Genomic DNA, 25,280 nt, shown 5'->3' on the forward strand with positions numbered 1-25,280 from the left:
ACGAAATGTGTTAAAGAAATTGCAAGGAAGGCAGGATCAGGGCAGGATAGGGCAGGATAGGGCAGGATCAGGGTAGGGTGGGACATACATACGGTTGTTGGCACGCAACAGGATGCAGTTAAATCATTGGAGCACTATAAAAATGACGTTACGGCTGTAAAACATTTCCCTCTTTCTTTCCTTTCCCTCTGGTGTATTACAGCCGTGAAAAAGGTTCCTTTTTAAAAGGCTAATAGACAGCCTCGTCGAAATGCGATTACGCATAAGTGCATCCCGTTTAAACGTCTTAAATTGAGTTTTATGACTTAATAATGCGGCCAAGTCGGGCTGATACTCGATCTGCTCTGCTCTGGACTCTGGACTCTGTGGCAAGCAAATGCGAACACAGTCTTGCAATTACTCGGCTAAAAGCAGTTAATGCAAAGTGTGGCCAGTCGTTGAGGGTGTCCAGTTGGTTGGGAAGGCGTGTGGCAACTGGCAACCACAAACAGCATCGCCAAGTGGCCACCAAGTTGCACGCATTGATTGAATTTGACTTGAACACGCTCCACTGACTACCGCCTCAGCCTCCCCCTCCGCTTGGCGAGAATTGCTGCCGCTGGCGACAACACGATGACGGCTGCTGGTTGCTCTCCACATTAAAGGTTCCCACTCTCTCTCCCTCCATTACTCCCTTATTCTCCTGATAAGAGGATGCACTACGGTTGACATCTGTAGTGTTTGCTGTGGCAGTTACAAAGGCAGACACTCTAACTCTCTCCCTTTCCCTCTCCCTCTCTTAGAGACACACTTATTCACTGACAAAGGGACGACAGTTAGATATTGGAAAATTACTTCTCTACTTTGTGTGTGCCTACAGTGGCTGCTATAAATATGGTGCAAGCTATTCGCCATATATATATACACTAAAATATATATTTACATATTGCTGAGTAAAAAGAAAGATATTTTCCCATACGTATGTTCAAAAATTAAAAATTGTCATATCACTCGTAAGTCTTAAAAAAATGTTGAGAAAAAGAAGATGAATGTTATACTAGTATAATACAGATACATATCATATATAGGTATATATAGAAGAAGAGAAAAAAAACAAGTGGGAATGGCTATAGTCGAGATATAGTCGAGACTCTGCTGTTGATGCTGATCAAGAATATATATACTTTATAGGGTGGGAGATGCCTTCTTCTCACAGTTACATACATTCTAACGAACACAATATACCCTTTTACTTATTTTTTAAGTAACGGGTATAATTACTATGCTATAGAAGAATATACTGCCTAGATGTTCTCACTGTGTTTTAGAAAAATCTAGACAATTTTTTGAGTTTAATGTTATAAATTTTAAAAAATCATAAAAATGAAAAATTTATAAAAACTAATAACCAATTTTTAACTATTTCTCAGTTTTAGTGAAAAAGGGCTCCAGTTTCCTTTAGTTTCTCGTATTTCTTTATACCAAATATTTATTTATGTCTCCGGTAAATATCCTTAAGAAAGAGCATTCAAAATTCGTTATATGCTATGAAACATTCATTGTTTCTTGATTTTTTATGCCACTTCTTGCACACACTTTTGCACTTGCCGCTGTTGATATACGAGAATTGCTTTATATAGCGATTGTTATTGTTGTTATAGTTGCTGTTGCTGTTGTTGCTGTTCCTAGAGCTGTTGTGCATCTTGTTGCTGGCAACTCGGCCTGCGCTCCCACTTGAAATCTGTCAACTGCAACTATTTATTAAATTATATACTCCCATTGTTAAATGCGAATGACTTGGCTAAGTGGCAAGTGGAGTAGATTGAAGTGTGTAAGTGAGACAGCCATAGCATATGGCCGTCTCATGCTCATCTCAGTGCGGTATTAAAGTATTTATAGACTTTCATTTGACAGCTTTATTTTAAGTATTATTTAGTATTTACAATTTCCTGTTGTTTGTTTTACTTTTACAGCTCAACGAATCTCTGGAGACTCTGTCCATATCCAAATCATGTAATAGACAACATCCTCGGCCTCTGCTCGGCTCCAAAGTACGGCATTAGGCAAATTGACAACAGCTTAAAACGATTTGCAGCACCTTAAAGCCCAGCAAATACTCTCCAACTCGAGGATTCACAGCTGCCCCCGACCTCCGACAGACTGCCTGTTTGTGGCACAGCAAAAAAAGTACTGAAAAAAAACTCACACTTGACAAGCAACCCAAAAAAAAAACAATATAAATAGAGTCAGAGGCAGAGCGACAAACAGGACAACACGATGAATTCAGAGCAGGAGGAGGAACGAATCTGCCTCAGGTGAGTGTATCGTTGTCTACTATACGAGTGTGTGTGGGTGAATGTGTGTGTCAGCTATTGCTGTTGTTGTCATATAGCTGGCAATGATTTACTAGATTTGCCTTTAGTCATGCAGAATTTTTCGGCTTTAAGTCGATTTGCAGTCACCCAATTAACAAATTGGCTATAAGTTCGGCTAAGCCTTAAGAATTGGCAAATGGATTTAACTGAAAAACATTTTTGTCGTTTGATAAATGTTAAATTAGAAATTTCTGATAAATGAGAATTCTATTTTGAGTGATTCCCAATAAACATTTTTGTCTTTCCGCTAAATCAAAACATTTAACATAACATAGCGATTTGACATGATCTGCAACTGTTATTTAAATAGCATTATGTCAACTAGCATAGTCTGAAAATGAACTTCAGTAACATTATGTTAGTTTATTCATCTCTGCTTATGGCTGTTAACATAACAGTGCGGGCAAGCATAGTCTGTCTGTTAATGTTAAAGCAAGCATAATTCGCTTAAATTTATTTTACTTAAATATGTATTGACTTATATTTCAATTGATTTTTTATTTGGATTGAAAATAAACGCTTTAATAAAGCACGTGTTCTATGACAGATGCCAGACAGACAGACTTCACCCACAATAAATAAGTGTCAATTTCACGCGAGAGAGATCAACAAACTGCACTTTTCTGTCGCCTTTGCCAGTAATTTTGTGCAGAAATTAAATATGATGAAGAGTCGCAGTGTTGTTTTCTTTTATTTACATTAATCAATTAGATGCCAACGACAACAACAACAACAACGACAACAAATAACAAAAATATTGTCGCAATAGCATTGTCAAAGGCGCAATCCCAACAAAAGTGGCGGCAACGACACCAACAACAAAAGCAACAATAGCAACCTCGGCAACAACAAAGCGTTGCTATTCAATGTCAATCTCATATTTCAATTATGTTTTATAAATGGCTGCAGACAGGCTGGCGGTGTTTCATCTATACATACTTTGTTGTTGTTGCTGTTCTCATGTATTCTGAGCCCAAATGGATGTGTTTCGTGTCGTCGAGAACTAGTAACAATATTAAAGTAAACTAATTCAGTACTTTTATATTTTATTCAATATTGAAAAGAACATTTTTAATCAATTTAAAGTTATAATTGGTTTGCATCTAACAAAGTATGCAACATAAAAGACAGTGCCGTGAAAATACTTCGAAAAATCGACAACTCGCTTTCGACTACTTTAACTCAATTATTATTTGATCAATCAAGTTAATTAATTCTATTTCTATTAAATGTTAACAACAGAATTTCTTTATGATTCTGCATTAAAATTGGAAGCTTAAAATTTTTTCCGTCACTGTCCATTTTTTCCAAACTTTCTTTCCTTTTAACACTTTCAAAAACTTTAAGCTGTCATAACTTTGCCAAATTTGAACCGATTTAATCGCGGAATGTCAATTTTATCATTATTTGGTCCCTATTTTATTTCTGCACCAAAATTAGAAAACTCCATATTTTTCCATCACTGTCCATTTTTTCCATACTTTCCCCTTGAAACTTTTTCAAAAACTTCAAACAGCCATAACTTTGTCAATTTTCAACCAATTTCTTTAAGGAATGTAAATTTTTACATTATTTGGTCCCTATTTTAATTCTGCATCAGAAATAGAAAACTCAATTTTTTTCCATCACTGTCCATTTTTTCCATACTTTCCCCTTGACACTTTTTCGAAAACTTCAAACAGCCATAACTTTGTCAATTTTGAACCAATTTCTTTAAGGAATGTAAATTTTTTCATTATTTGGTCCCTATTTTAATTCTGCATCAGAAATAGAAAACTCAATTTTTTTCCATCACTGTCCATTTTTTCCATACTTTCCCCTTGACACTTTTTCGAAAACTTCAAACAGCCATAACTTTGTCAATTTTGAGCCGATTACTTTAAGGAATGTCAATTTTATCATTATTTGGTCCCTTTTTTAATTCTGCATCAAAAATAGAAAACTCAATTTTTTTACATCACTGTCCATTTTTTCCATACTTTCCCCTTGAAACTTTTTCAAAAACTTCAAACAGCCATAACTTTGTCAATTTTCAACCGATTTCTTTAAGGAATGTAAATTTTATCATTATTTGGTCCCTATTTTAATTCTGCATCAAAAATAGAAAACTCAATTTTTTTCCATTACTGTCCATTTTTTCCATACTTTCCCCTTGACACTTTTTCAAAAACTTCAAACAGCCATAACTTTGTCAATTTTGAACCGATTTCTGTAAGGTATGTCAATTTTATCATTATTTTGTCCCTATTTTAATTCTGCATCAAAATTGGAAAATTTAATTTTTTTCCTTCATAGTACATTTTTCCATGTATTTTCTTGACACATAATAAAGTGATTTAACTAGATGTTCAATTTAAAAGTTACGCATACCCCACATTGTTTCACAGTTTTGCGATACTTTAAGTTTTAAACGTTATGTTTATAGGCTGTGGACTGGGGCTGACTCGTGCACTGATCGAATTATGAAATTTTAATAACAAATTAAAGTACTGACAATCAACTTCGCTGCCTTTTTGCCAGCTGAATGCACAAAAAGCCACGACACGCCCCAAACCACTTTTATAGGCTGACAGACAACAAAAACTGGAAAAAGTATACAACCCAGGGCGGTAAAAATGTTGTGCGTGCAATTACTCTAAAACAATCTATCGTTGGAATTTTAAAGCATCATAATTAAAAATTCTGTGAAAAGGGGGGCAAAACGTTAAGAAAACTTTTGAAAAATGATATCCTACTCAAATTGAAAGGGCTCTAAAATAATTTTTAAGCTTATAAATTTAATGGGTTAACATTTAACACTTCGTTGTGACTCATAAATGTCGGTCGTTCATCATATTAACAAAATAGGATTCAAGTGTTTTAGGCTTTAAGTTTAACCCTTTATACTTGTACCTTTATCAACTGTCAAAAAGTCAAAAGATTTTGGATATTAAGTCGCTGTCTGCCAGTTATGCCAAACAAGGCGGCTTAAAAATAACTGCAATTAAAATTGATTTCAAATTGAATTGAATTGAAGTTTCTAGACCAGACTATGACTGGATATTAGACCTGTAAGCAGCTAAATACGCCAAATCGCTTAACCGACAACAACGACGGCGACAACAACTCGAAATGTCTGTTTAATTTTATGCTAATTTCTTTTGCTATGCAAATTTCGTGATGTTAACAACAACAAAAGCAAGGAAACAAGCACCAAAGCAAGAACAGCACAAAGGAAAAATCTTATAATAAAGTTTGATAATGGCGTTGACAAGTTGATACCCTAGGAGTAGCTGTCTTTCATTATTGAATAGTAAACGTATACTTAATTTTCTTTATATTAAAAGAAGTATTTCCCGCAATTTCGATTGTTTACATTAATATTAATTTTTTCTTTAATTTTTTATATACCTTATATTTACTAAAACAGGGTATCTTAATGTACTTTCACCTCGAAATAGACAAAGTTCTGCTTATATTCACGGTTTTACATGGGGACTGCGTCACGTTCCTCTTTAGAAAACTGAATTTTTGACACACAGGAAACTAAGAAATTCGAAAGGTTGTCAAAAAGGGGGACAAAGTGGTAGGTGGCATTAACTTAAATCAAATGATATGGCCAACTTTTAATGGCAGCAAACTTTGTGACAAGATTTTGTTGTGCATTCGCGAAAAAATTGTGCAGCTAATTAGCAAGTAATGAATATTCTTTACATTACACTCTCTTCCTTTTCTTCCTGTGCTCCAATTCGACTTGTATCAAAAAATAAATTGAGTTCTGCTCAAAGTTATTGCTCACAATTGTAATATCAAGATTTGTGTATCCTACCCACCGACAATTTATCAATTTTAATGGCTTTTGAATGGCCGAGCAAAATGCTTGTTACCAGCACGGCTTTTCGATTGGCAGTAGCCGACTTAAAAATTGGCCACTTATACGGCTTATTGCCTTTTTCCTTTTCTTCTTCTTTTTAGCTTAAAGAATTTTCGTAGCACCCGCAATCTGAGTCCCAGACCCACTTCAGTGTTTACTCAAATCAGCAAACGTTCGCCAAATAAATAGCTTTGATTTCGTACCGAAAAAAAGTCCTTAGAAAAAGGACATCAAAGCGTTTGATGATGGGACTTGTGGGCAACCTAAGCGCATTTTATGCATAATAATGCGTAACAGAAACGGAGGGAAAAAACCAAATAACGTTGGCATGTTCTAAACACACTACAGAATGTCTCAAAAAATTTAATATTCCTCAAATCTCTTTCGCCATGTTTTCGTTATTTTTTAAATGGTAAAAAAAATAGTCAAGTTGTAAAATTTTATTTATTTTTGAATTTCAAAATGTCAACAGAAGAGTAGGCGATTTTTGGAGGAAAGAGTAAGCCGGAACACGTACAATTGTCCATTTTTTGTGGAGTCCAGTTCAGTTCTGTGTCGCTGAGTAATTTTTCTATTTTCTGCTTTGTTGCGCCCTTTCAAATGCACACCCATGTTGACCAACGTTCAACATTAACCCAAATCCAAAAGATACACACACTCTAACAATGAGACAAACATGGAGACTTGGCCACTTGACAAGGTGTCTCCCCTATCCCCTATCACTTATTCTCTCTCCCTTACCTTTCCTTTCCTTGACTGACTTGTTGGGGTCAATGAAGACACCGACTTGGCTTTGTGTATTTCAGCGTTTTATTGTTTCTGTTGCCCGACTTTTACCTAAATGAATCAGCCATATCCTGTGCACTGTAGTCCGAAAAGTCGTCGTCCAAAAGAATTTTCTTGACTGGCAAAATTTCCCACCTGCTGCGTTTCCTTTTTTGCCGAGTTTGTCTGCGAGTGAAATGCCATTTAGGCTTGGGCCGGAAATTAATTACATAGACTCATCAACTTATTCTCATAAAATGCTTTAATTGATTACTCTTCAGCAAGGTATATAGCCGCTGGCTGAGTGCTCGATAATGATATGGCTTAAAGACCCAGTTGATAAATGTAAATTAAAGTGTTTCAATATTAATGCATTCACAAATTGCTTTGTGGTTAGAAATAATTATATATACGATTCCATCACAAAGTTAATGTTGTGTAACTTGGCAAGACTTCAAATGATTTGTCTGCCAAATTTCAGCACACTCATATATTTTCCAATTAGTCAATTTGATTAAATAAAATGTTTTCGAAAATGATCAAAAATTTTCCTTACTTCACCCTGATGGTATATTTCTAATTTTTAAAAACATTAAGTCTTGAATTTTGACTTTTACTATACTTCTGATAGCGTAATTAGCATAAATCAAATTAATTTTAAGGAGTTAAATTTTTTTTTGTGGAAAATTATTTAAAATTAAAATTCCTTTTTTTTACTTTTCAAAATTTGGTTATTCGATAAAATGTACACAAAAATTATTCTTTAATTGTTTCTTTGCTACGAATTATTTAAGCCGTTTCTCTTATTTATTGAAATCATTTTAAAGCAATTTCTTTAATAGAATTTGTTGACAGCTTAAATTACCAAGCAAGCTATTAAGCTGAATATTTAGACAACCTGCGTTAAGTAAGAGCACTTCTTAAAAGCTTATTATAGATTGAATAGAATCTATTGTTTTGGCCCCATGCTCTCCAGATTCGCTTGTCATCTTTTAATGATTTTGTATTCATCTCTGTCTGTTTCTTAGCATCTTCAGCTAATTATCTTTAAATATTTGCTTCACATATTCAACGTAACAGGCGACTGCTGCAAACAAACTTGCCCCTTAGATTAACCTCCTATCCCCTACCCCTCCCCTGTCTGACTAACTGTGTTGTCAACACATTCCTCAAAATGCCACCACGCCCACCGCAGCCTTAAACGCTTAATACATAAAATAAGCAGCTTGCCAGACATTGTTGTTGCCATATCGATGGGTTGGCCTTGTCTTAATTGTTGTTCCTCCAGCTGTTATCACTCTCTTTCTCTCTCTCTCTCTTTTTGACTTGTTGTTGTGGTTATTGCAGGGCATATTGCAGCATTGTGTGTAGCACGTTGCGCCTTGGGGCCAAGCATAAATATGTCAAGTGTTAATTGTTGCCACTTAACGCACAGCACAAACTCAAATACAACTACAACAATGAGGCACACACACACTCACACCCACACCCACACTCCCATACATATGTGAGATGAGAGAGCAGCGTGTAAATATGACTTTAATCTACTTACCGCTTAGCTAAGTCAGCTCTTCCTCTCTCTCTCTCTCTCTCTCTCTTCTTCTGTCTCTCTCAGTGTCTCTTCTTGCTCAAGAGTTTGTAAGCCAGAGCACAAAAACAAACACACACACATACGCACTTGTTACACACCCAATAATACGCTTTAACAAGTTTCTTATGGCCATAAATTCAACAAGCCAACAAAAGCTCATAAAAAGGGCTGACTCCTTCCTTCCTTCCTTCCCTTAGGCCAAGGACTTTTGCAGCTAAGCCCAACAGCTGCCTACATAAATAAGAAGCGAACGTTGCAGACATGCCTTTGACATTTCATATCATATCACACACACACTCACTCACACACACGCACAACAGCTGACAGGAAATTTCAAAAGAAACGAGAATATCCTGCGCAAAAAACAAAACTGCACCCAGGCAAAAAAAACCAAACCCCCACCAACGTGGCCAATACATTTGACAGTCAATAACAATAACAACAACAACAACTACAACCAAAATAACAAGAATGGGTATAGCAACAACAGCAAAGCGCTTCAAAGTATAGCTTTATCAGCCATATTTATCGACAAACCATCCCATTTCCTATTTTAAATATCTTACTTACTTAACTTCTGGTCTCCAACTTTTCCTCTTGCTTTCCTCTTGTCTGCCTGATTGTCCTCATCATGATTCACTTCCTGTGGCCACTTGTTTGTCCCTCTTGACAGGTGAATGTTTATTATGTTATGTACAGACAATGAATTTATGAAAATATGACATGGATGCTGATAAGCAAGTTATGATATGAATTAAAGGAAACGTTAGAGAATAGTTGTCTAAATAGACGAGGAAATGGGTTTTAATAAAAACTCAGTATCAGGTGTGTTCTACAAATCTCTAGCAGACCTAAAAGCAATTGCTGAAAAAAAGAAAGCATTGCTTTCAAATGTCTAAAAAATTCTTGAGAGATTTGACAAAATTAAATATTTATTATATTGAATTATAATATCTTTAAATTAAATAAATGTTTGAAAATATTACATCTGTAAATAATACATCCATAAACATTTTATTTCTAAATCTCTAGAGATTTCTGGAACACACCTGTATATATAATATTGTTCATTGATCAACATTGATCATTCATTGAATAGTCGGATCATTAAAGCATGGTATTAAAATGTATCCTCTTATATTTAGTTGAAGATAAATATAAGAAAAAATTGCATTTTTGTTTGGTTTTTTAGATGCTTTACATTTCTGGAACACCACCAACAATTAAAAATTCGGTTAAATTTTCCAACGTTTTTTGTAGCATGCTTTTTGGATTACACAATTCGTCTAAAATTAGACAAATTGCTGATTAATTTCCCCAATCAAACTTGTCATTTAACATTGTGAAACCGCTCCTGTTTGATTCAAAACGATAACAATCGATATTGGATTATCAATCGCTCTCATCATCATAATCATCTTCATCATTATCGTTATCATCCCGCAGAGCAATGGACTCACTTCAATTACCATATCAGCGTCACAATGTGGCCCAACTGATTTGTCGCTCGGTGAGAACTGCAAACGTTGCTGAGTGCCATATTTCATATTCGATATTCCCAATGAGTACCCGTATTATAGACTGTCTATGGCGCTTTTGGCGCTCAGTTGCCAAACGCCAGTTCAATGTGAAAGACGCGAAATAAATAAAACCGAATATTGCCAATAGAAAAATACAACTTTAACCAAGCACGCCGCTGGCGGCAGTTGCAAAAATATATCAATATAAATAAAAGCAACATAAAACAAGTGTAGTAAATACAATTTTTAATTAACTATTTTGCTGGTCAAACAACGCTCAGCTGCAAACAAAAAGCTTGCTACTTCTAGATCTGGCCCATATCATATTTGTATTATTATTATATTATTATTACGGCTCGATATCATGGTCAAAACAGATTCAATATGCTTCGTTGGCTGGCTGAATTTATCGATTTTGTATTTTGTGTTTGAATATTGTTGCGCCATTATCAACGCATTTATATAAGTGATAATTATATTAGGCACTTTATCTCTCGCCCTCGCTCTTGCCTGCAGTTCGAGTTGGAGTTCGGTTCGGTACGGTTTGGTTCGGCGCTTGTTTGTTCTTTGTTTATCTTTTGGATTACTCATCCACAATCAACAAACGACCACAACAACCGACAACATCAACCGGTTTAGTGCGAAACTAATGCAACTTTCGAATTGTATCGACTATTTTTTGAATGCAAATCGAAATCAAACTCGTATTACAAACAAATACGCGTATAAAATGTGCTAATCATGTGTTCCGAGTAATTATTGAAATAACAAAACCACAACTACAGATTACAATTGGTGTGTGGCATGTGATTTCGCATTAGGTTGAGATTTAATCGAACAGGTGTGTAAATTATGTATTTTAGACATGAGTCGATTAATTGACTATGAATAGATTTCAATTTCTAATGCAGGTGCTAAAAGCGCCACTTTGTTAACTGGAAAATTACAGTTGTTACCCTCATTTAAAGCAAACAGCTGTCGATTTTCAGCAAAATCAACAAACCTAACAAATATTGTATAAAAAAGTTAATTTAACATTTTGCACGTTTAGTCGTTTACATTGCATAATGTTATATTCACTTAACATAACGTATAAATGTTAAAATGTAAGTGTAAGTGCAAACAACCTTAAAGTATGCAATAGAAAATTATAGAAAGGAATTATTATTATGTGCAATAATCACGCAATTGAAATCACGCATTTCATGGTTTACTTTGCACCTTATCAATTCCGCACATTAATCAAACCGCAATTTGTTATTGTTATTCCAAAGCTGATAGAAGATAACAGTTATTTAATGTGCTGAAATGGGACAGGAAGTGCAGTCAACTCGAATACAAATACACAGCTATTTGTTGCGCCCTTAAGCGTAACCCTGCGTAAACAAGCCCAAAATAGAATACTGATACAACAAATTATTTTTGTCTATTTTCATACGTGCAACAGCGATAACATTAAACAGCAGTTGATAAACTTGTGTTACCAACTTTCCAAATAGATGGCCAACAGCAGCTGGTTGCAGTTGCAAAGCCAAACAACAACCGCAAAACCAACACAAAAAAAAAAACAAACAACTTTTTACTGGTGGCAAAGTTCATTCTCAGCGGTAGTTAAAGTAAATTAGACAACTAAAAACAACAGACAGACAGACAGACAAGCAGTCAGTTGGTGAAACATAAATGTACGTATCATATAAAATGTTATTTAAATGTGGAAAATATAAATGTTTATGTCCGAGGCAAGTGCTTAAAATTTGTTGAACTAGCGCAATTGATATTTGACTATTTATGGAATTAGACACTAAAGTTAGTAAAATTTAATTTTGTGGAATATATAGTAGTTACTAACATCTAAATATGTGTACATATATGTGTGGCTGTGTGTGTGGAAATAATTCGCTTGGCTGCTGCGATTTATTGGAATTTTCTTAATGCTTGGACAGAACATTTTCTTGACAGCAATTTATTTATAATTTTTTTTTTGCTCAGCCCAAAAGTATGCTATGATTTTTATACACAACGCATATGAATGAGCGGACGACGCGTCGCGACGTGCTATGTGTTTGCATGTGTGAGTGTGTGTGTGTGTAAAAGTGTGTGTGCAACGGTGTGTGTCTAAATGCTAATTTGAATAATGACAACGACATCAACGCGCCATTTTCTAGTTGTTGACTGTCCCCGACGCCATTTTGCGTTTTCCGCTGCGCCATCATGAATTCGACTTGTATACGCATACATATACACGTAGACTATATGACTGTTATGCTATATGCAATATGGGACTAAATATACAGACTTATTTATACAAACGAGCATTTGATGTAGGTTACTTACACGACAAAATAAAATTATTCAATCCGTATTCTTAAACAACACAACACAGACAATGTTAAAGTTGTAATACTCTACACAGTTCACGTACCTGGCTGAAACACAAAAAATACACAAATGCGGCAGCATTATCCCTTAATACCTTTAAAGGAAAATAATTCGATTGATTATCTACTCGAAAAAAGTGAAATAAAAGAAGCTTTTGCATTTTATAAATATAATCGAATTAAAAACAGTTTGCTAGCGCTCTCAACAACATTTGTGTTTTATGTTAAGCAGCTGTGAAGCGTAACATTTGCATAAATTGTGCTTTAAATAACATTTATGTGTTATGTTAAATAGTTAAATCGTTTAACATGTGCGCTGTAAACTACTTAAATATTACGCATACGTTTGTTTTTTCTTTTGTGACACATTAATCATTAGCATCATGTGTAAAGAACATTCTGTCATATCCATTGCTAGTTTAATATCCTACCCCAAACGTCTGTTAAACTTGGCAAATAGCTTCACGCCTCGCCGAAAATGTCGAGGCTTAGAAACCATTTACATTTTGTGTGCCTGGCTCAAAGGTTGATTGTGAATTGTGTGAATTGTGCAGGGGCGCATGTTTGTATTCATTAGAAGTGGCCTAGCAGAAACACGTTAGCAGCAATCAGACTTGGCTAGCACACGCACACACATACACGTTGGCAACTTCAAAGCGTAAATTGAAAGTTAAAGCTTGAGTTGTCACGGAGAAAGATGATGATGTTTTCAGTTTGAACAACTTTAAATGTTTATTGTAGAACCGGCGAAGAGGAGGAGGAGGAGGAGCGCAATATGGATGACGACGATGACAAGTTGGTATCGGATGAGGTGCATCTGCGGCAGCTCACCTCGACGCCATCCACGGCATTGCAGCAGCGGCGTCAGAAGAACAATGTGACACATTCCGCGCCTCCCGAGCTCACACAACGTGGCCGAAACGGAGGCCCAAAGCCGGAGGTAGAGGAGGAAGTGGAGCAGGGTGTGGTGCTGCGGCGTGCCGTCGACAAGGGTGCCATTACCTTGGCACAAATAGACGACCTAAGGCTGGAGAGCGACGACGACGACGACGACGACGTCGATGTCGATGACGATGGCGACGATGACGTGGACTATGCGGACATTGGCCCCGGGCTGAGCAATCCCGCTGCGCAGACCACAAATGATGAGCAGATTACAGCCCCAACAAAGCCAACAACAACAACTACTGCTGCAGTCGAGGTAAGTTGAATTGTGTCCAGCACTTAGGGCTAATTAAAAGCGTAACTAAACCATAAAACAGCAGGAAGCGACCACAACCGCAAGCACGTCGTGCACACCAACACTAGCTTTAAGCTCTCCGCCGGATATGTCGAAAATACCACGACTGCCCGGCGATGGCGCCCAGATGACAGACGACAGCGGAGATCTGCCCCATTCGCTGCGTGCCTCCACAGCATCAATTTTGTCCAATTTGCGCAAGAAACAGCAGGCAATGCTCAACGTTGATCGACCCGGCAATGGCAATAGAAATGCTGCAGGAAGTGCATGTCCAACTGGTACTGCAAGTGGAACTGCATCTGGCGGAGGCAGCAGCTTGGCCAAAAACACACCACGGCGTGTGCAATCCGTACGCATTGTGGAGGCCAAATCCGGCTATGGACCAAAGCGACGCACCGAAAGCTGCAGCATATTTGGCAATAGCAATTTTGGTAAGCCAACCAGCCAACAATTGATCCTTCAGAGTGGGCTTAATTGATTGGAATTGAGACAGCCTATAGCCTCTAATTAAGGCACAGCAGCAGAAACTGCAGCTGAGAAAGGAAAAAAGCTTGAAAAAGGAAATTAGAAAGTTGCTTAAAAGGGAATTGACAGACTGAAGAAAAAAGCTACGCAGCCGTTAAAAGAGATAGCACATACAGGAAGAGTATTAGGAATCTATAAAAATACCAACACTTATGTTAACCCATTTAGTAAACAAAAATTCTTAGATGGTTTTTATGACAAAAATCTTATATCTCAGACCTTTCGTCTTAAAAATGTGTCGAGAATCAAATGTTCTTATGCAGAGATGTTCCAGAAAAACAAATCAACTGAAAACCAAAAAAAAAAAATCCTTACACTTTTGGTTGTTAGTTAAAATTTAACTAAAACAATTTTACTTTTTTGACCGCATTATACACTTTTAAACAAAAAAAATATTAAAATCAGAGTCTAAAAAAAATGAATTAACTGCAATCTTGGAATTTTTAAAATAGCTACTCTCCTTTTTTTTATTAAGTTTCGTGTGTTACAGATAATAATCAACTGTAAGATATTAAAAAATATTTGCAGCGAACATTTAATGAAATATTATAACTTAGCACTTAGATCAGCTTTCCAAATCTTCTGATTTTAAGTCGAATATCTTTAATTCTAATCTTTTATATCTTTAAATTTTTAATAGATCACGAACTGGAATCGGGACAATCCCTTTCAAGCATTGCAGGACCACAAAGACCGTTGACAAATGAAACCTATTCGGCCTTTAAGAGTGGCAACGTGGTCAAGGGCATACTCTGTCCGTCCTTGACCAACTCCTTCAAGCAGAGTTCCCTGGAGCGAAGCTATCTCACCTACACACACAGACAACGCCAGAAATCGCTTATCATCGTAAATGTAGTAGATTTTGTGCTGAAGATTGTGATGGCATTGATATGGATGTTGCAGCCAAAGAAGAATCGTCAGGATACGGTAAGTGGCAGGTTTTAGCCTTGAACTCTTTCTAATCCTCTAGCATATACATGTATCTTTCGATCAGGATGCTAATAGCACTGCAGATACGGTAAGCACAGCGACTGCAATTACTTGGGCCGTTTGCTGTGGCATGGCCAACTTGGCCATTTGCTTTTTGGGCTATTGGCGATGCTTTGCCAACAATTACTTGCACTGGGCAGCAGTCTGCACTTGGGTGCTCTTCAATATACAGGGTGAGTGTGTTTTGTTGTATTGCGTACGTGGGAGAAGCATAAATCATGCGTCACATGCGTTGGCAATTAAATTTGCTAATCCTTTTGGGCCGTCATAAATGTTTTATTGCCTCCGACAGGATTCGTCAGCGAAGGCGTCGGCTTCGAGAATCGTGAGTACCTGGTCTGGTACATTTTGTTTGTCATATTTGTGCCCTATGCCATGTTGCCACTGCCCCTCAAATGGTGTGTTGTGGGTGGCACAATCACCGCCAGCTGCCACCTGGCTGTGATTACCATCAACAAATTGCAGGACAAGGACAAGGTAAATGTCCCTACAATACCTAATATATAATATAAATATGTTATATTTAACGTAACTTTATTGTATTTTTTGTGTGTTTTTCTTAGTTTCCTCTAGACCCTAATTGCATTCTTTTCCAAATCATTGCCAATTTCATCCTGTACACGGCCATAAATGTCGCTGGCATGTATACCAAATATTTAACTGATCGTGGACAGCGTTTGGCCTTTATTGAAACCCACAAGGCTATGGAGCACAAAAAGGAGTCCGAAAAGGAGTTGCAACGCACACAAAAGTTGCTCGATTCAAGTGAGTTAAAATGAGATTAAAAAAAAAAAAAAATAATTATTAAAATAATGGTTATAAAGGTTTACTAGTTTCCATATTTAAAATAAAAAATATTTGGATTAGATATCTCTTTAAACTTAAAATTGCTTCCTTAATTGGAATATTTTTTTTAAGAAAAATTTAATCTCTATATTGAATGACTTTACATAGACATAAATACATATATACTCGTATTATAAAAGTCTCAGCAAATTCATTCTATAGGATACTCCAGAGTTTATCTTAAAATAAACAGACTTAGGTACTGCAAGTATCTAAGTATTAACAACTTTGTTGCCTGTTTGTCTGCCAAGGCAATTTCCAGTTAAGTATCTGCCTTTGGGCCAGGTAAAGCAAAGTCTGCCAACGGCAGGTAACTAAACCAATGCCGCCAGGATGCACATTTGTGGCAGAATTTTAGTTATTTCGCGTTGTTTAACAACTGCAGACGGGGTCTCAAGAGTTCGCTTCTGAATTTATATTGCTTTTGGCTGTTGGGTTTTGTATTTAGTTGCATTTATTTTGGTTGCAGTTTTGCCCAACATTGTGAATAATCAAATACGCAGCGAAATGTACAAAGGTCCGGATCTCACGGTGGAGACGCAGTTTAACAAATTATATGTTTACCCCATGGATAATGTGAGCATACTGTTTGCAGACATTAAGGTAAGTTAAGTTAAGGTAATTAGTGTTTTCTATGAACTACATTTAAATATTTACTATAGGGATTTACGGAATTGGCGAGCAAAACCTCAGCTCAACAATTGGTGAAAATTTTAAATGACCTTTTTGCCCGTTTCGATCGCATTGCAGAGGTAAGTGAACTTTCAAATATTTGACAAGGCTCTCCACGAAAAGGAACTTTTATGTTGTTCCCATAGGACAATCATTGTCTGCGCGTTAAGCTGCTCGGTGATTGCTATTACTGTGTGTCGCAGTTCGAAAGTGACAACTGGAAGACACGACCGGATCATGCCGTGTGCAGCGTCGAAACTGGACTCCACATGATAATGGCCATCAAGGATGTGCGCCTGCACACGCAAGTAAGTCAAATGGGGAAGGAACGGACAGACAATTTAATGGCCCATTTATTATTGCCACTTTAATTGTAAATCGATTAAATTATTTGCAGTGATTTATTGAAGACAAATAAATTATGTCGTTAATTCAACTAAATTCTTGAGGTCACCAAACACAGCTCGCAGTTAGAAATTTCTTAAATCTGTTGCATACTTTTAAGCGTTGCTTGAAATATAACAGACGCCACTTAGCAGACAAATGTTAAGCCTTAACAGTTGTTTAACAGAGTTGAACGGTAACAGTGAAATGTTAGGCCATTACAGTTCCATGGTAACAGTTCACTGCTAGTCTGTCTGTAAAGCGCTTTTAAAAGCCGGCTGGCTGGCCACATTATATACATTCATTTTTTTTTAAATTTAATGCCGCAAATTTTTCAGCTGTCAGCTGTTTTGCATTTTTTGTTGGCGCTTCAAGCCGCTTTATTTTTACGATATTGCACATTGTTGTCGGCCGATGTGACCCAGTATACTATGCCGGCCGCTGCTGGACGTGTTGACAATTCATTTGTATGCAAATCTCAGCAGAGCAAAAGACAACGACAAACGACAGCAACATCAACAGCAGTGAAAACATAAGTAAAAAAAAAAATGTGTTAAGCCATCATGACCTCACAACGAGCGACGTGTACCCAAAAAAAATATAATTGATTTTAATTTTTATACATTTTTTGTTTTTGGTGCAGCAAAGTGGGAATTCTTGCATTTTCTACAAAATACTTTAAGCATATTTAATGCATGCGAAAACTGCAATTGGATCATTTTAATTGGTAGCCTCAGGCTTCAACTGACTGACTGACGGACTGACGGACTGACTGACAGTCTGACAGTCTGACAGTCTGGCAAACTGACAACTGCAGCAGCTCTCAAATGTATGCAGAAGTTTCTGTTTCTGTTGCAGTTGCAGTTTCAGTTAAGCGCGTGCTTTGCATAATTTGGTGAATTTTACATTTTTGTGTTAATTTTGCAGGTTGACCTCAACATGCGCATCGGCATCCACAGTGGCTCAGTGATGTGCGGTGTTCTTGGCAACAAGAAATGGCATTTTGACGTTTGGTCTAATGATGTTATCATTGCAAATCACATGGAATCTGGTGGTATACCCGGGTAAGTCCAGTCACGTTTTCATCTCCACCAATAGCTTGTATTTCTTTGGTATATCTCGCTGTGTGTGTGTGTGTGTGTGTGTTCAGGTGCCTGGTTCCCATTTAAATTTATTGTGAAATTATGCACAGAGCATTGTCAATCCCAGGTCCTGGCAATTACCCATGTTGTCGTAAACAAACATGTGGGGTAAACAGTGGGCTAATTGGTAACTAGAATTCATCGCAGTGCGAAAACAACTCGTAAACAAAGTTAAAAACATTTCCTCATTTCCTATAAAGATTCCGCTGATAAGCAGATATCAGATAAACTTATATCTTATATATATAAGATAGATTTTATAGTCCAACTCGAATCTAATTATTATATGTATGCTTTTAGGATTAAAATTAAATTCATTGACCCTAAAAACTATGCTATGTTATTATATATATTTTTCTTACATTTTTAAGAATGTTGAGTATGCTATTAAACATTTTAATTTTTATTGATTACATTGATTGCATTAGGTAAATTACAGTTATTGTAAATTTTATTAAGAATGAAAAGTCAAAGTTTAAAATTAAGTTATTTAAATTTTTGCGGAATTTCTGTGATTTAGACACTCAGAAAATCTCTGTAAAAGATGCTCCTGGGTTGAGAGTCAATTTTGGACACCAGCTCCCACAATTTCCCAAATATATTTTCCCACAATATTGATTCCCAGAGAGATTCATATATAATTGTTTCATCTGTTGGCTCTCACACACACACACACACACTTTTGCACACTGACAATGGCCGGCATGCAGCTCAAATTTATTGGCAAGAATTCAAAGAATACTGGAATCCCAAAAGTAGCTTGGCCAAAATAACTTTGCTGTGCTGTGCCTTTAAATCTTAGTTGCAGCCACATTTTTAATTGGCCAATTAGGGCCATGTTCAATGCTGGACTTCCACCAACAATTGCTGAGTAATTTTTGCAAGCTTGGCGTGTTTAGACACAAGAAACCAGTAACAAAAGTAACAACAACAACGATAACAACAACAAAACTTGGCAAAGAACAACAAATCAGAGCAACCACAAAACCGAAGAGAGAAGGAAAAATAAAAGGTTCCATTTAATGCAAAATGCTTTGATGTAATTGTGGCTCTGGAAACAGAAACAAGCCAAGGACTAGAAACCAAAATCGTAGAACAACCCAATTATGGTAGAGTCTCACACACACACACACACACACATACATACACTCAAATACTCAAATAGGCGGCTTTGTGGGCGGCCAAAACTTTACGCACAATCGCTAAAAATTCTTGGCAAATATTTGAATTTAATTTTGGCCAACTAGCATTTGAAATAACCCGATTTCTTCGTCGTAACCTCTTTCGTCCTTTAAAGACGCGTTCACATCTCGGAGGCGACACTCAAATGCCTGAATGATGCCTACGAAGTGGAACCGGGCAACGGCGGCAGTCGGGATGGTCATCTCAACAAGTTGAACGTAACAACGTATTTGATCAAGCGGACGGAGCCGTTGCGGTAAGTATATTTGATAGACTTTAAGTGCTTTATGATTTTTGAAAGTCCTTGATTCTGTGGCAGACCCAAGCGACGCTTTGGCACCCGAAGTAGCGCCCATCAAAGCTGCAGCATTGCCACATCTGCCACAGTTGGTGCCTCCATTCCTCCAGTTTCGAGTGCGTTGCCCAAATCCATTTCGGCAAGTGGCAGCGGCAATGATTGCAGCATGGGCAGCACCACAGCTGTGGGCGTGGCTGGCGTTTACGGTGGCGGAGGTGGTGGTGACGGTGGCAGCATCGATGGACGCAGTCTGGAATATGCCACCGCGGTGCAACCCTCACAGCTCTTGCAGCAGCAGCAGAAGAAGAACATCTCACTGAACTCGCTGCCCAATGTGGTCGAAGGCGTCGCCATGAACAACCGCCGACTGCGCAACGGTGGTGCCGTTGGAGCCGGTGGCACAGCCAATGCAGGTGGCACGGGAGCACCTGCTGCGGGTCTCTCCACGGTATCATCTCCGACTGCCATGATGTCCGCACCGTTGGAGCAACAGTTGAGGCCACGCAATGGCGCCAGCATTCAGAATCTGACGGAGGCCATCAGTGCCAAGGGTCTGATTATCGAAGATGAGAGCACTACGGATTGGATACCCGAGATACCATTTAGGAATGTATGTGAGACACTTTTAGAAAAGTTTTTAACAACTTTTTGCATATAAAAAAAAAGTTTGACAGTTTAAACAATCCAACCGCCAGGTGTCGTATTTTCCGTTACATATATGTTTTATTTATTATTCAATTGTTATTGAAATAACTCATTTTATTTAACTAATTATACACATTTAATTATTTATACATTTATCTAATTGATACCAATATTATCGAGTCTTTAGTATTCTATAAATTTTAAATAAAAAAATGTATAACTAAATAAGAATAAGTACTAATATTTTTTAAATTTATTTTTATTAATACGCACAACTATTTTTCCTCTTTCCTCTTCCAGCTCAACAGCCCCGAGGAGCTATTAAATCGCGCCGATTCCATACTAGTTGATCCCAAGCTAGATCATCGCGTTTCCGTGACTGTCTTAGATGAAGAGGTAAGTGGAAAAAAGGAAAAACTTTTGCTTAATTTCTCATAATTCTCATCCATCATTGCAGATTGACGAATTCATTGAACAGAATATTCAGATTAATTCGAATAAGGAAATCCGTCGCGAATATTTGAATGCATGGACATTGAAATTTATTGATAAGAGCCAGGAGCAGAAATTCTGTCAGCTGCGTGAGGATATGTTCCGGTGCGTTTGGGTTCAAGTTAATGAAAGGCCTATTTCCCTTCTCCATCTATCATCTAGCCAGACTCCCCGAGTAAATTAATGAACTATTGCTAATTGAATTTTGCCTTGTGTGTTGTTTGCAGCTCCAACATGCTGTGTGTATTTGTCATTTGGATATTTATGGTACTTTGCCAAGTCATCATTATACCACGTTGCACCACAGTCATAATTTGGCTGGCTGTGGGCACTGTGGTGCTCACCTTTTGCTGTGTCCTGGTCATGGCCGAGGAGTTTCCAGGTAATTGCACTACTATATTTATTTAACGAAGTTATTGAAATTTAACTGCAGAATGAATTTAGAAACCAAACCATGATCAAAATGGCATTCTGCTTGAAAATCTATACAGTTTTGACAAAGTTATGGAAGTTTGAAGTTGGGCAGACTTTGGATCTAACAACTTTACAAGTCAAAATTTTTGTCAGATTTCACATGATTTTTTACAGAAATTTGAAAGGTATCAGAAACAAATTTAAAGTGTTGTTTTATACTATTTAGGATATAAGGAGTTGATTAAAGGTGATAACTTGAGATTTAAAATTTTCAACTTTCAAAATCTCAAAGGAGGGACCCTTAGCATCGAACCCTTGATTTAGAGCATAATATTTTTTTTTACAAAATTAATTAAATTTGAATGCAGAATGAATTAAAAGACCAAACCATGATCAAAATGGCATTCTGCTTGAAAATCGAAACAGTTTTGACAAAGTTATGGAAGTTTGAAGATGGGCAGACTTTGGATCTAACAACTTTACAAGTCAAAATTTTTGTCAGATTTCACATGATTTTTTACAGAAATTTGAAAGGTATCAGAAACAAATTTAAAGTGTTGTTTTATACTATTTAGGATATAAGGAGTTGATTAAAGGTGATAACTTGAGATTTAAAATTTTCAATTTTCAAAATTTCAAAGGGGGGACCCTTAGCATCGAACCCTTGATTTAGAGCATAATATTTTTTTTTACAAATTTAATTAAATTTGAATGCAGAATGAATAAAAAGGCCAAACCATGATCAAATTGACATTCCGTTGGAAAATCAGTCCAGTCTTTACAAAGTTATGAAGGTTTGAAGTTGGTCAAGACATTGTCTTAGAAACTTCACAATTCAAAATTTTTGTCGAATCTAGCATGATTATTGACAAAAATGTGAATCTTCTCACAATCCAATTTAAAGACTTGTTTTATACAAGTTACAATATTAGTATAAATTAAAAATAATAAAATTTAAATTTAAAGACTTATAGAATTGTCACATTTCTCCAATTTAAAGGCCTGCCCAGCTGCTTGAAGACTAACTCCGCCAAACTTGTCCATCAACGACGTCGTCGTACGCTCTTCATCTGTGGCGTCATCGTCTCCATGTGTATGCTAAGTGCAATTGGTCTGATCCTCTGTCCTACCGACAGCTACAATGGCAACATCGATATAGGCAAATATGCTAATTTCTCCGCGAAATTCTCTGAGAGGGATTCAACGTTGGTCGTTTCGCAAACGATCCAAAGAAACATTACGATCAGAGCTCCAATAAGTGGAGTTGCTTCCTCCATTTCCCTGGTGTCTCTGGTTAATGAGAGTATTACCAATGCCTCGGATGAGATTGTGCGTCACACTCTGGCCAATGCCCTGACACCGTTGGAGTCCTTTGAGCACTCCCATCGTCCCCATGCCCTTACCCGATACAGCCGGAGTCCTGCGGATACCTCGATTGAAAATGAACAGGGTTGCGTGCATCAGGAATATATTGTCTTTACCTGGGTACTTTGTCTTGTCTCCCTGGCGACAGCTCTAAAGCTCTATTATTTGGTCAAGGCAATTATGGCTCTGGGAATGGTTGCTTTCTATAGCACTTTTATCTTTATCAGATTTCCCATTGAGGAAAGTTTCAGTTTGATGAATTTAAAGGAGCGGGGTATGCCTTTGGGTGTACAGATGATCATACTGTTGATTACCTTTCTTATCATGGTCTGCTATCATGCCAGGCTCGTGGAGGTAAGTCGGTTTCCAATCCTAACCAAGTTTCTACTTCATCGACTGTACTTTTGGCAGGTTACCTCACGTCTGGACTTTATTTGGAAGGAGCAAGCGGAGCGTGAATTGACCAACATGAAATCGAATCGTGCTCTTAATGACACATTAATTAAGGTAAAGCCCACACCGCCACAAATCCACATCCATAATTCACTCCCACCTGCCCAACCAACCATCCTTGATGATTTGCTCATTAATTAATCGCTTGATTTGAATTCCTGGGCAGAATATTTTGCCGGACCATGTGGCCGCCTATTACCTGTCCGACGAGCATACGGATGAGCTGTACTCCAAGATGCATAATCTGTGCGGCGTTATGTTTGCCTCCATACCCAACTTTCAGGACTTTTACTCCGAGGACATTGACAATGGCAAGGCGTGCATACGGATTCTAAATGAGATTATCTGTAAGTTGATTGATTAAATGCGCTCGTCACCACATTGCCAAGTTTTCCCTTAACCTTTTCCTGCTTCTCCCTCCACGTTGCAGGTGACTTTGATGAATTGCTGGAGGATACACGCTTTGCTTCTGTGGAGAAAATCAAAACGGTTGGCGCAACTTACATGGCAGCCGCTGGACTCAATCATGAGCATCTGCGTGCACGGGGCGAAACCTCGGAGGACAGCGTCTGTGATTTAGTGGAATTTGCGTTTGCCATGAAGAAGAAGCTGGAGGAGATTAATGCCGATGCGTTTAACAATTTCCAGCTACGTGTTGGCATCTGCAGTGGTCCCTTGGTCAGTGGCGTGATTGGAGCACGCAAGCCCGTCTATGATATATGGGGGAATACCGTGAATGTTGCCTCACGCATGGACTCCACGGGCGAGAACTGGCGGGTTCAAGTGCCGGAAAATACGGCGGAGTTGCTCTGCTCACGTGGCTACACATGTGTGGTGAGCATTCCTTAGAGTTATTGTACATTTCAAAGAATTTCAAGTTGTTTTTCGATACGCAGAAACGAGGCGAAATCCCTGTCAAGGGCAAGGGCATGATGACCACGTTCTATGTGCATCCCAAGGGCATTTCGGACAGCCAATTGATCTCACCAGTGCGTATGCCGGCGGGCATACCTCTTGCCCCAACACCGAATCTACAGCGACAGACCTCGCATCATGGTTCCTTCAGTGCCGTCGTCTTTGAGATGTTGCAGGCCACCAAACGCAGCACAGCGATTCCAAGCACACGTAAATAACTACAGGGAATCCTTTTTATTGAGATTCTTAAAATTCTCATACTATCTCTTTAGCCACCGGCACGCCCTCTCCACAAATTCGTCGTGGACATCGTGGTAGTGCCTTCAGCTCGGTACGTGTCTCCCAGAAGTCGACGACGGTGAATCCTGTGCGTCGGAATACGACTCGAGTGCGTGCTCGTTCCTATCGCCAAAAGAAGGTAGTTATTTCGCATATCTGTGATGCTCCAACTCATTAATAGATCACTCTCTCCCTGCAGAGTTCCTCCAACAATTCGATTGTCACACAGGCCAGCTCGACATATATGCCATCGTTTCGACGCATCGATCAGATTGAGACGACCATATCCAAAAGTCACAACGACGCTTTATAGCCTACGACGCGCAACAATTGGGTCTAAGTCTATCTCTGTGTCTGTATTAGTAAATGCATTTGTGTGTATTAGTGTGCTTTAGCTCGAGAAGCTTTTTCACGTTGCGGCTGTGGTGAGCTTTCAAAGCATCCGCGTTCGTGTGTCGTGTAGGTGAGAAGTTAAGCTGAAATTATTTTTTGAACGATTTTATGATTCAATTATTTAATGATTCAAAGGTGGCACAGTTGATTAAGTTTAGGGAAGAAATTACTAAAGCATAATCTGTAGAGTAGTTTGTAGAAATTGACACTGAAATTACTTAATAAGCTTTTAAGCCAATTATTAAATGTAAAATATTTTTTAATGTATTCTATTGTAACATCTCAGCACAATTCTAGTCGTTTATATTTACAGAAATAAGTTAATGATGAAATATTATAATTATTATATGAATAATAGCTATATATTTATGTATGTTTAAATCAACGACTCTAGAAATCTACTCTAGAAACTAAAATCTTTAAACTTAAACTACGTCTAGCATTTCAATTTAGCATAACTTTTAGTAGCTTTAAAAGTTAATTTATAACAAACTATAAATCAACAATGAGAAAATGTTTTAGATTGCTGTACAAATATCTTCACATGTTTTCATTATATCAATGTTTGTAAATAGTGCATAAAA

General features: G+C 37.5%; 1 protein-coding gene across 1 annotated transcript; it reads left to right on the top strand.

The window, feature by feature from the left end:
* The first annotated feature begins 1,944 nt into the window (after positions 1 to 1,944).
* On the top strand, positions 1,945 to 25,048 carry LOC117788374 (adenylyl cyclase 78C). The gene is given in 24 exon segments (XM_034627129.1): positions 1,945 to 2,294; positions 13,203 to 13,662; positions 13,724 to 13,913; positions 13,989 to 14,132; positions 14,867 to 15,153; positions 15,221 to 15,389; positions 15,509 to 15,693; positions 15,780 to 15,981; positions 16,532 to 16,665; positions 16,725 to 16,814; positions 16,881 to 17,042; positions 18,046 to 18,182; positions 19,558 to 19,698; positions 19,762 to 20,350; positions 20,686 to 20,781; positions 20,843 to 20,982; positions 21,105 to 21,259; positions 22,292 to 23,010; positions 23,068 to 23,163; positions 23,276 to 23,456; positions 23,540 to 23,943; positions 24,006 to 24,234; positions 24,297 to 24,442; positions 24,503 to 25,048. Coding segments are annotated over 24 exon segments (5,235 nt in total). The 5' UTR covers positions 1,945 to 2,256; the 3' UTR covers positions 24,644 to 25,048.
* The last annotated feature ends 232 nt before the right edge of the window (positions 25,049 to 25,280 follow it).

Source organism: Drosophila innubila (genome assembly GCF_004354385.1).
Source record: "Drosophila innubila isolate TH190305 chromosome 3L unlocalized genomic scaffold, UK_Dinn_1.0 0_D_3L, whole genome shotgun sequence".
NCBI classification, from domain to species: Eukaryota; Metazoa; Arthropoda; class Insecta; order Diptera; family Drosophilidae; genus Drosophila; species Drosophila innubila.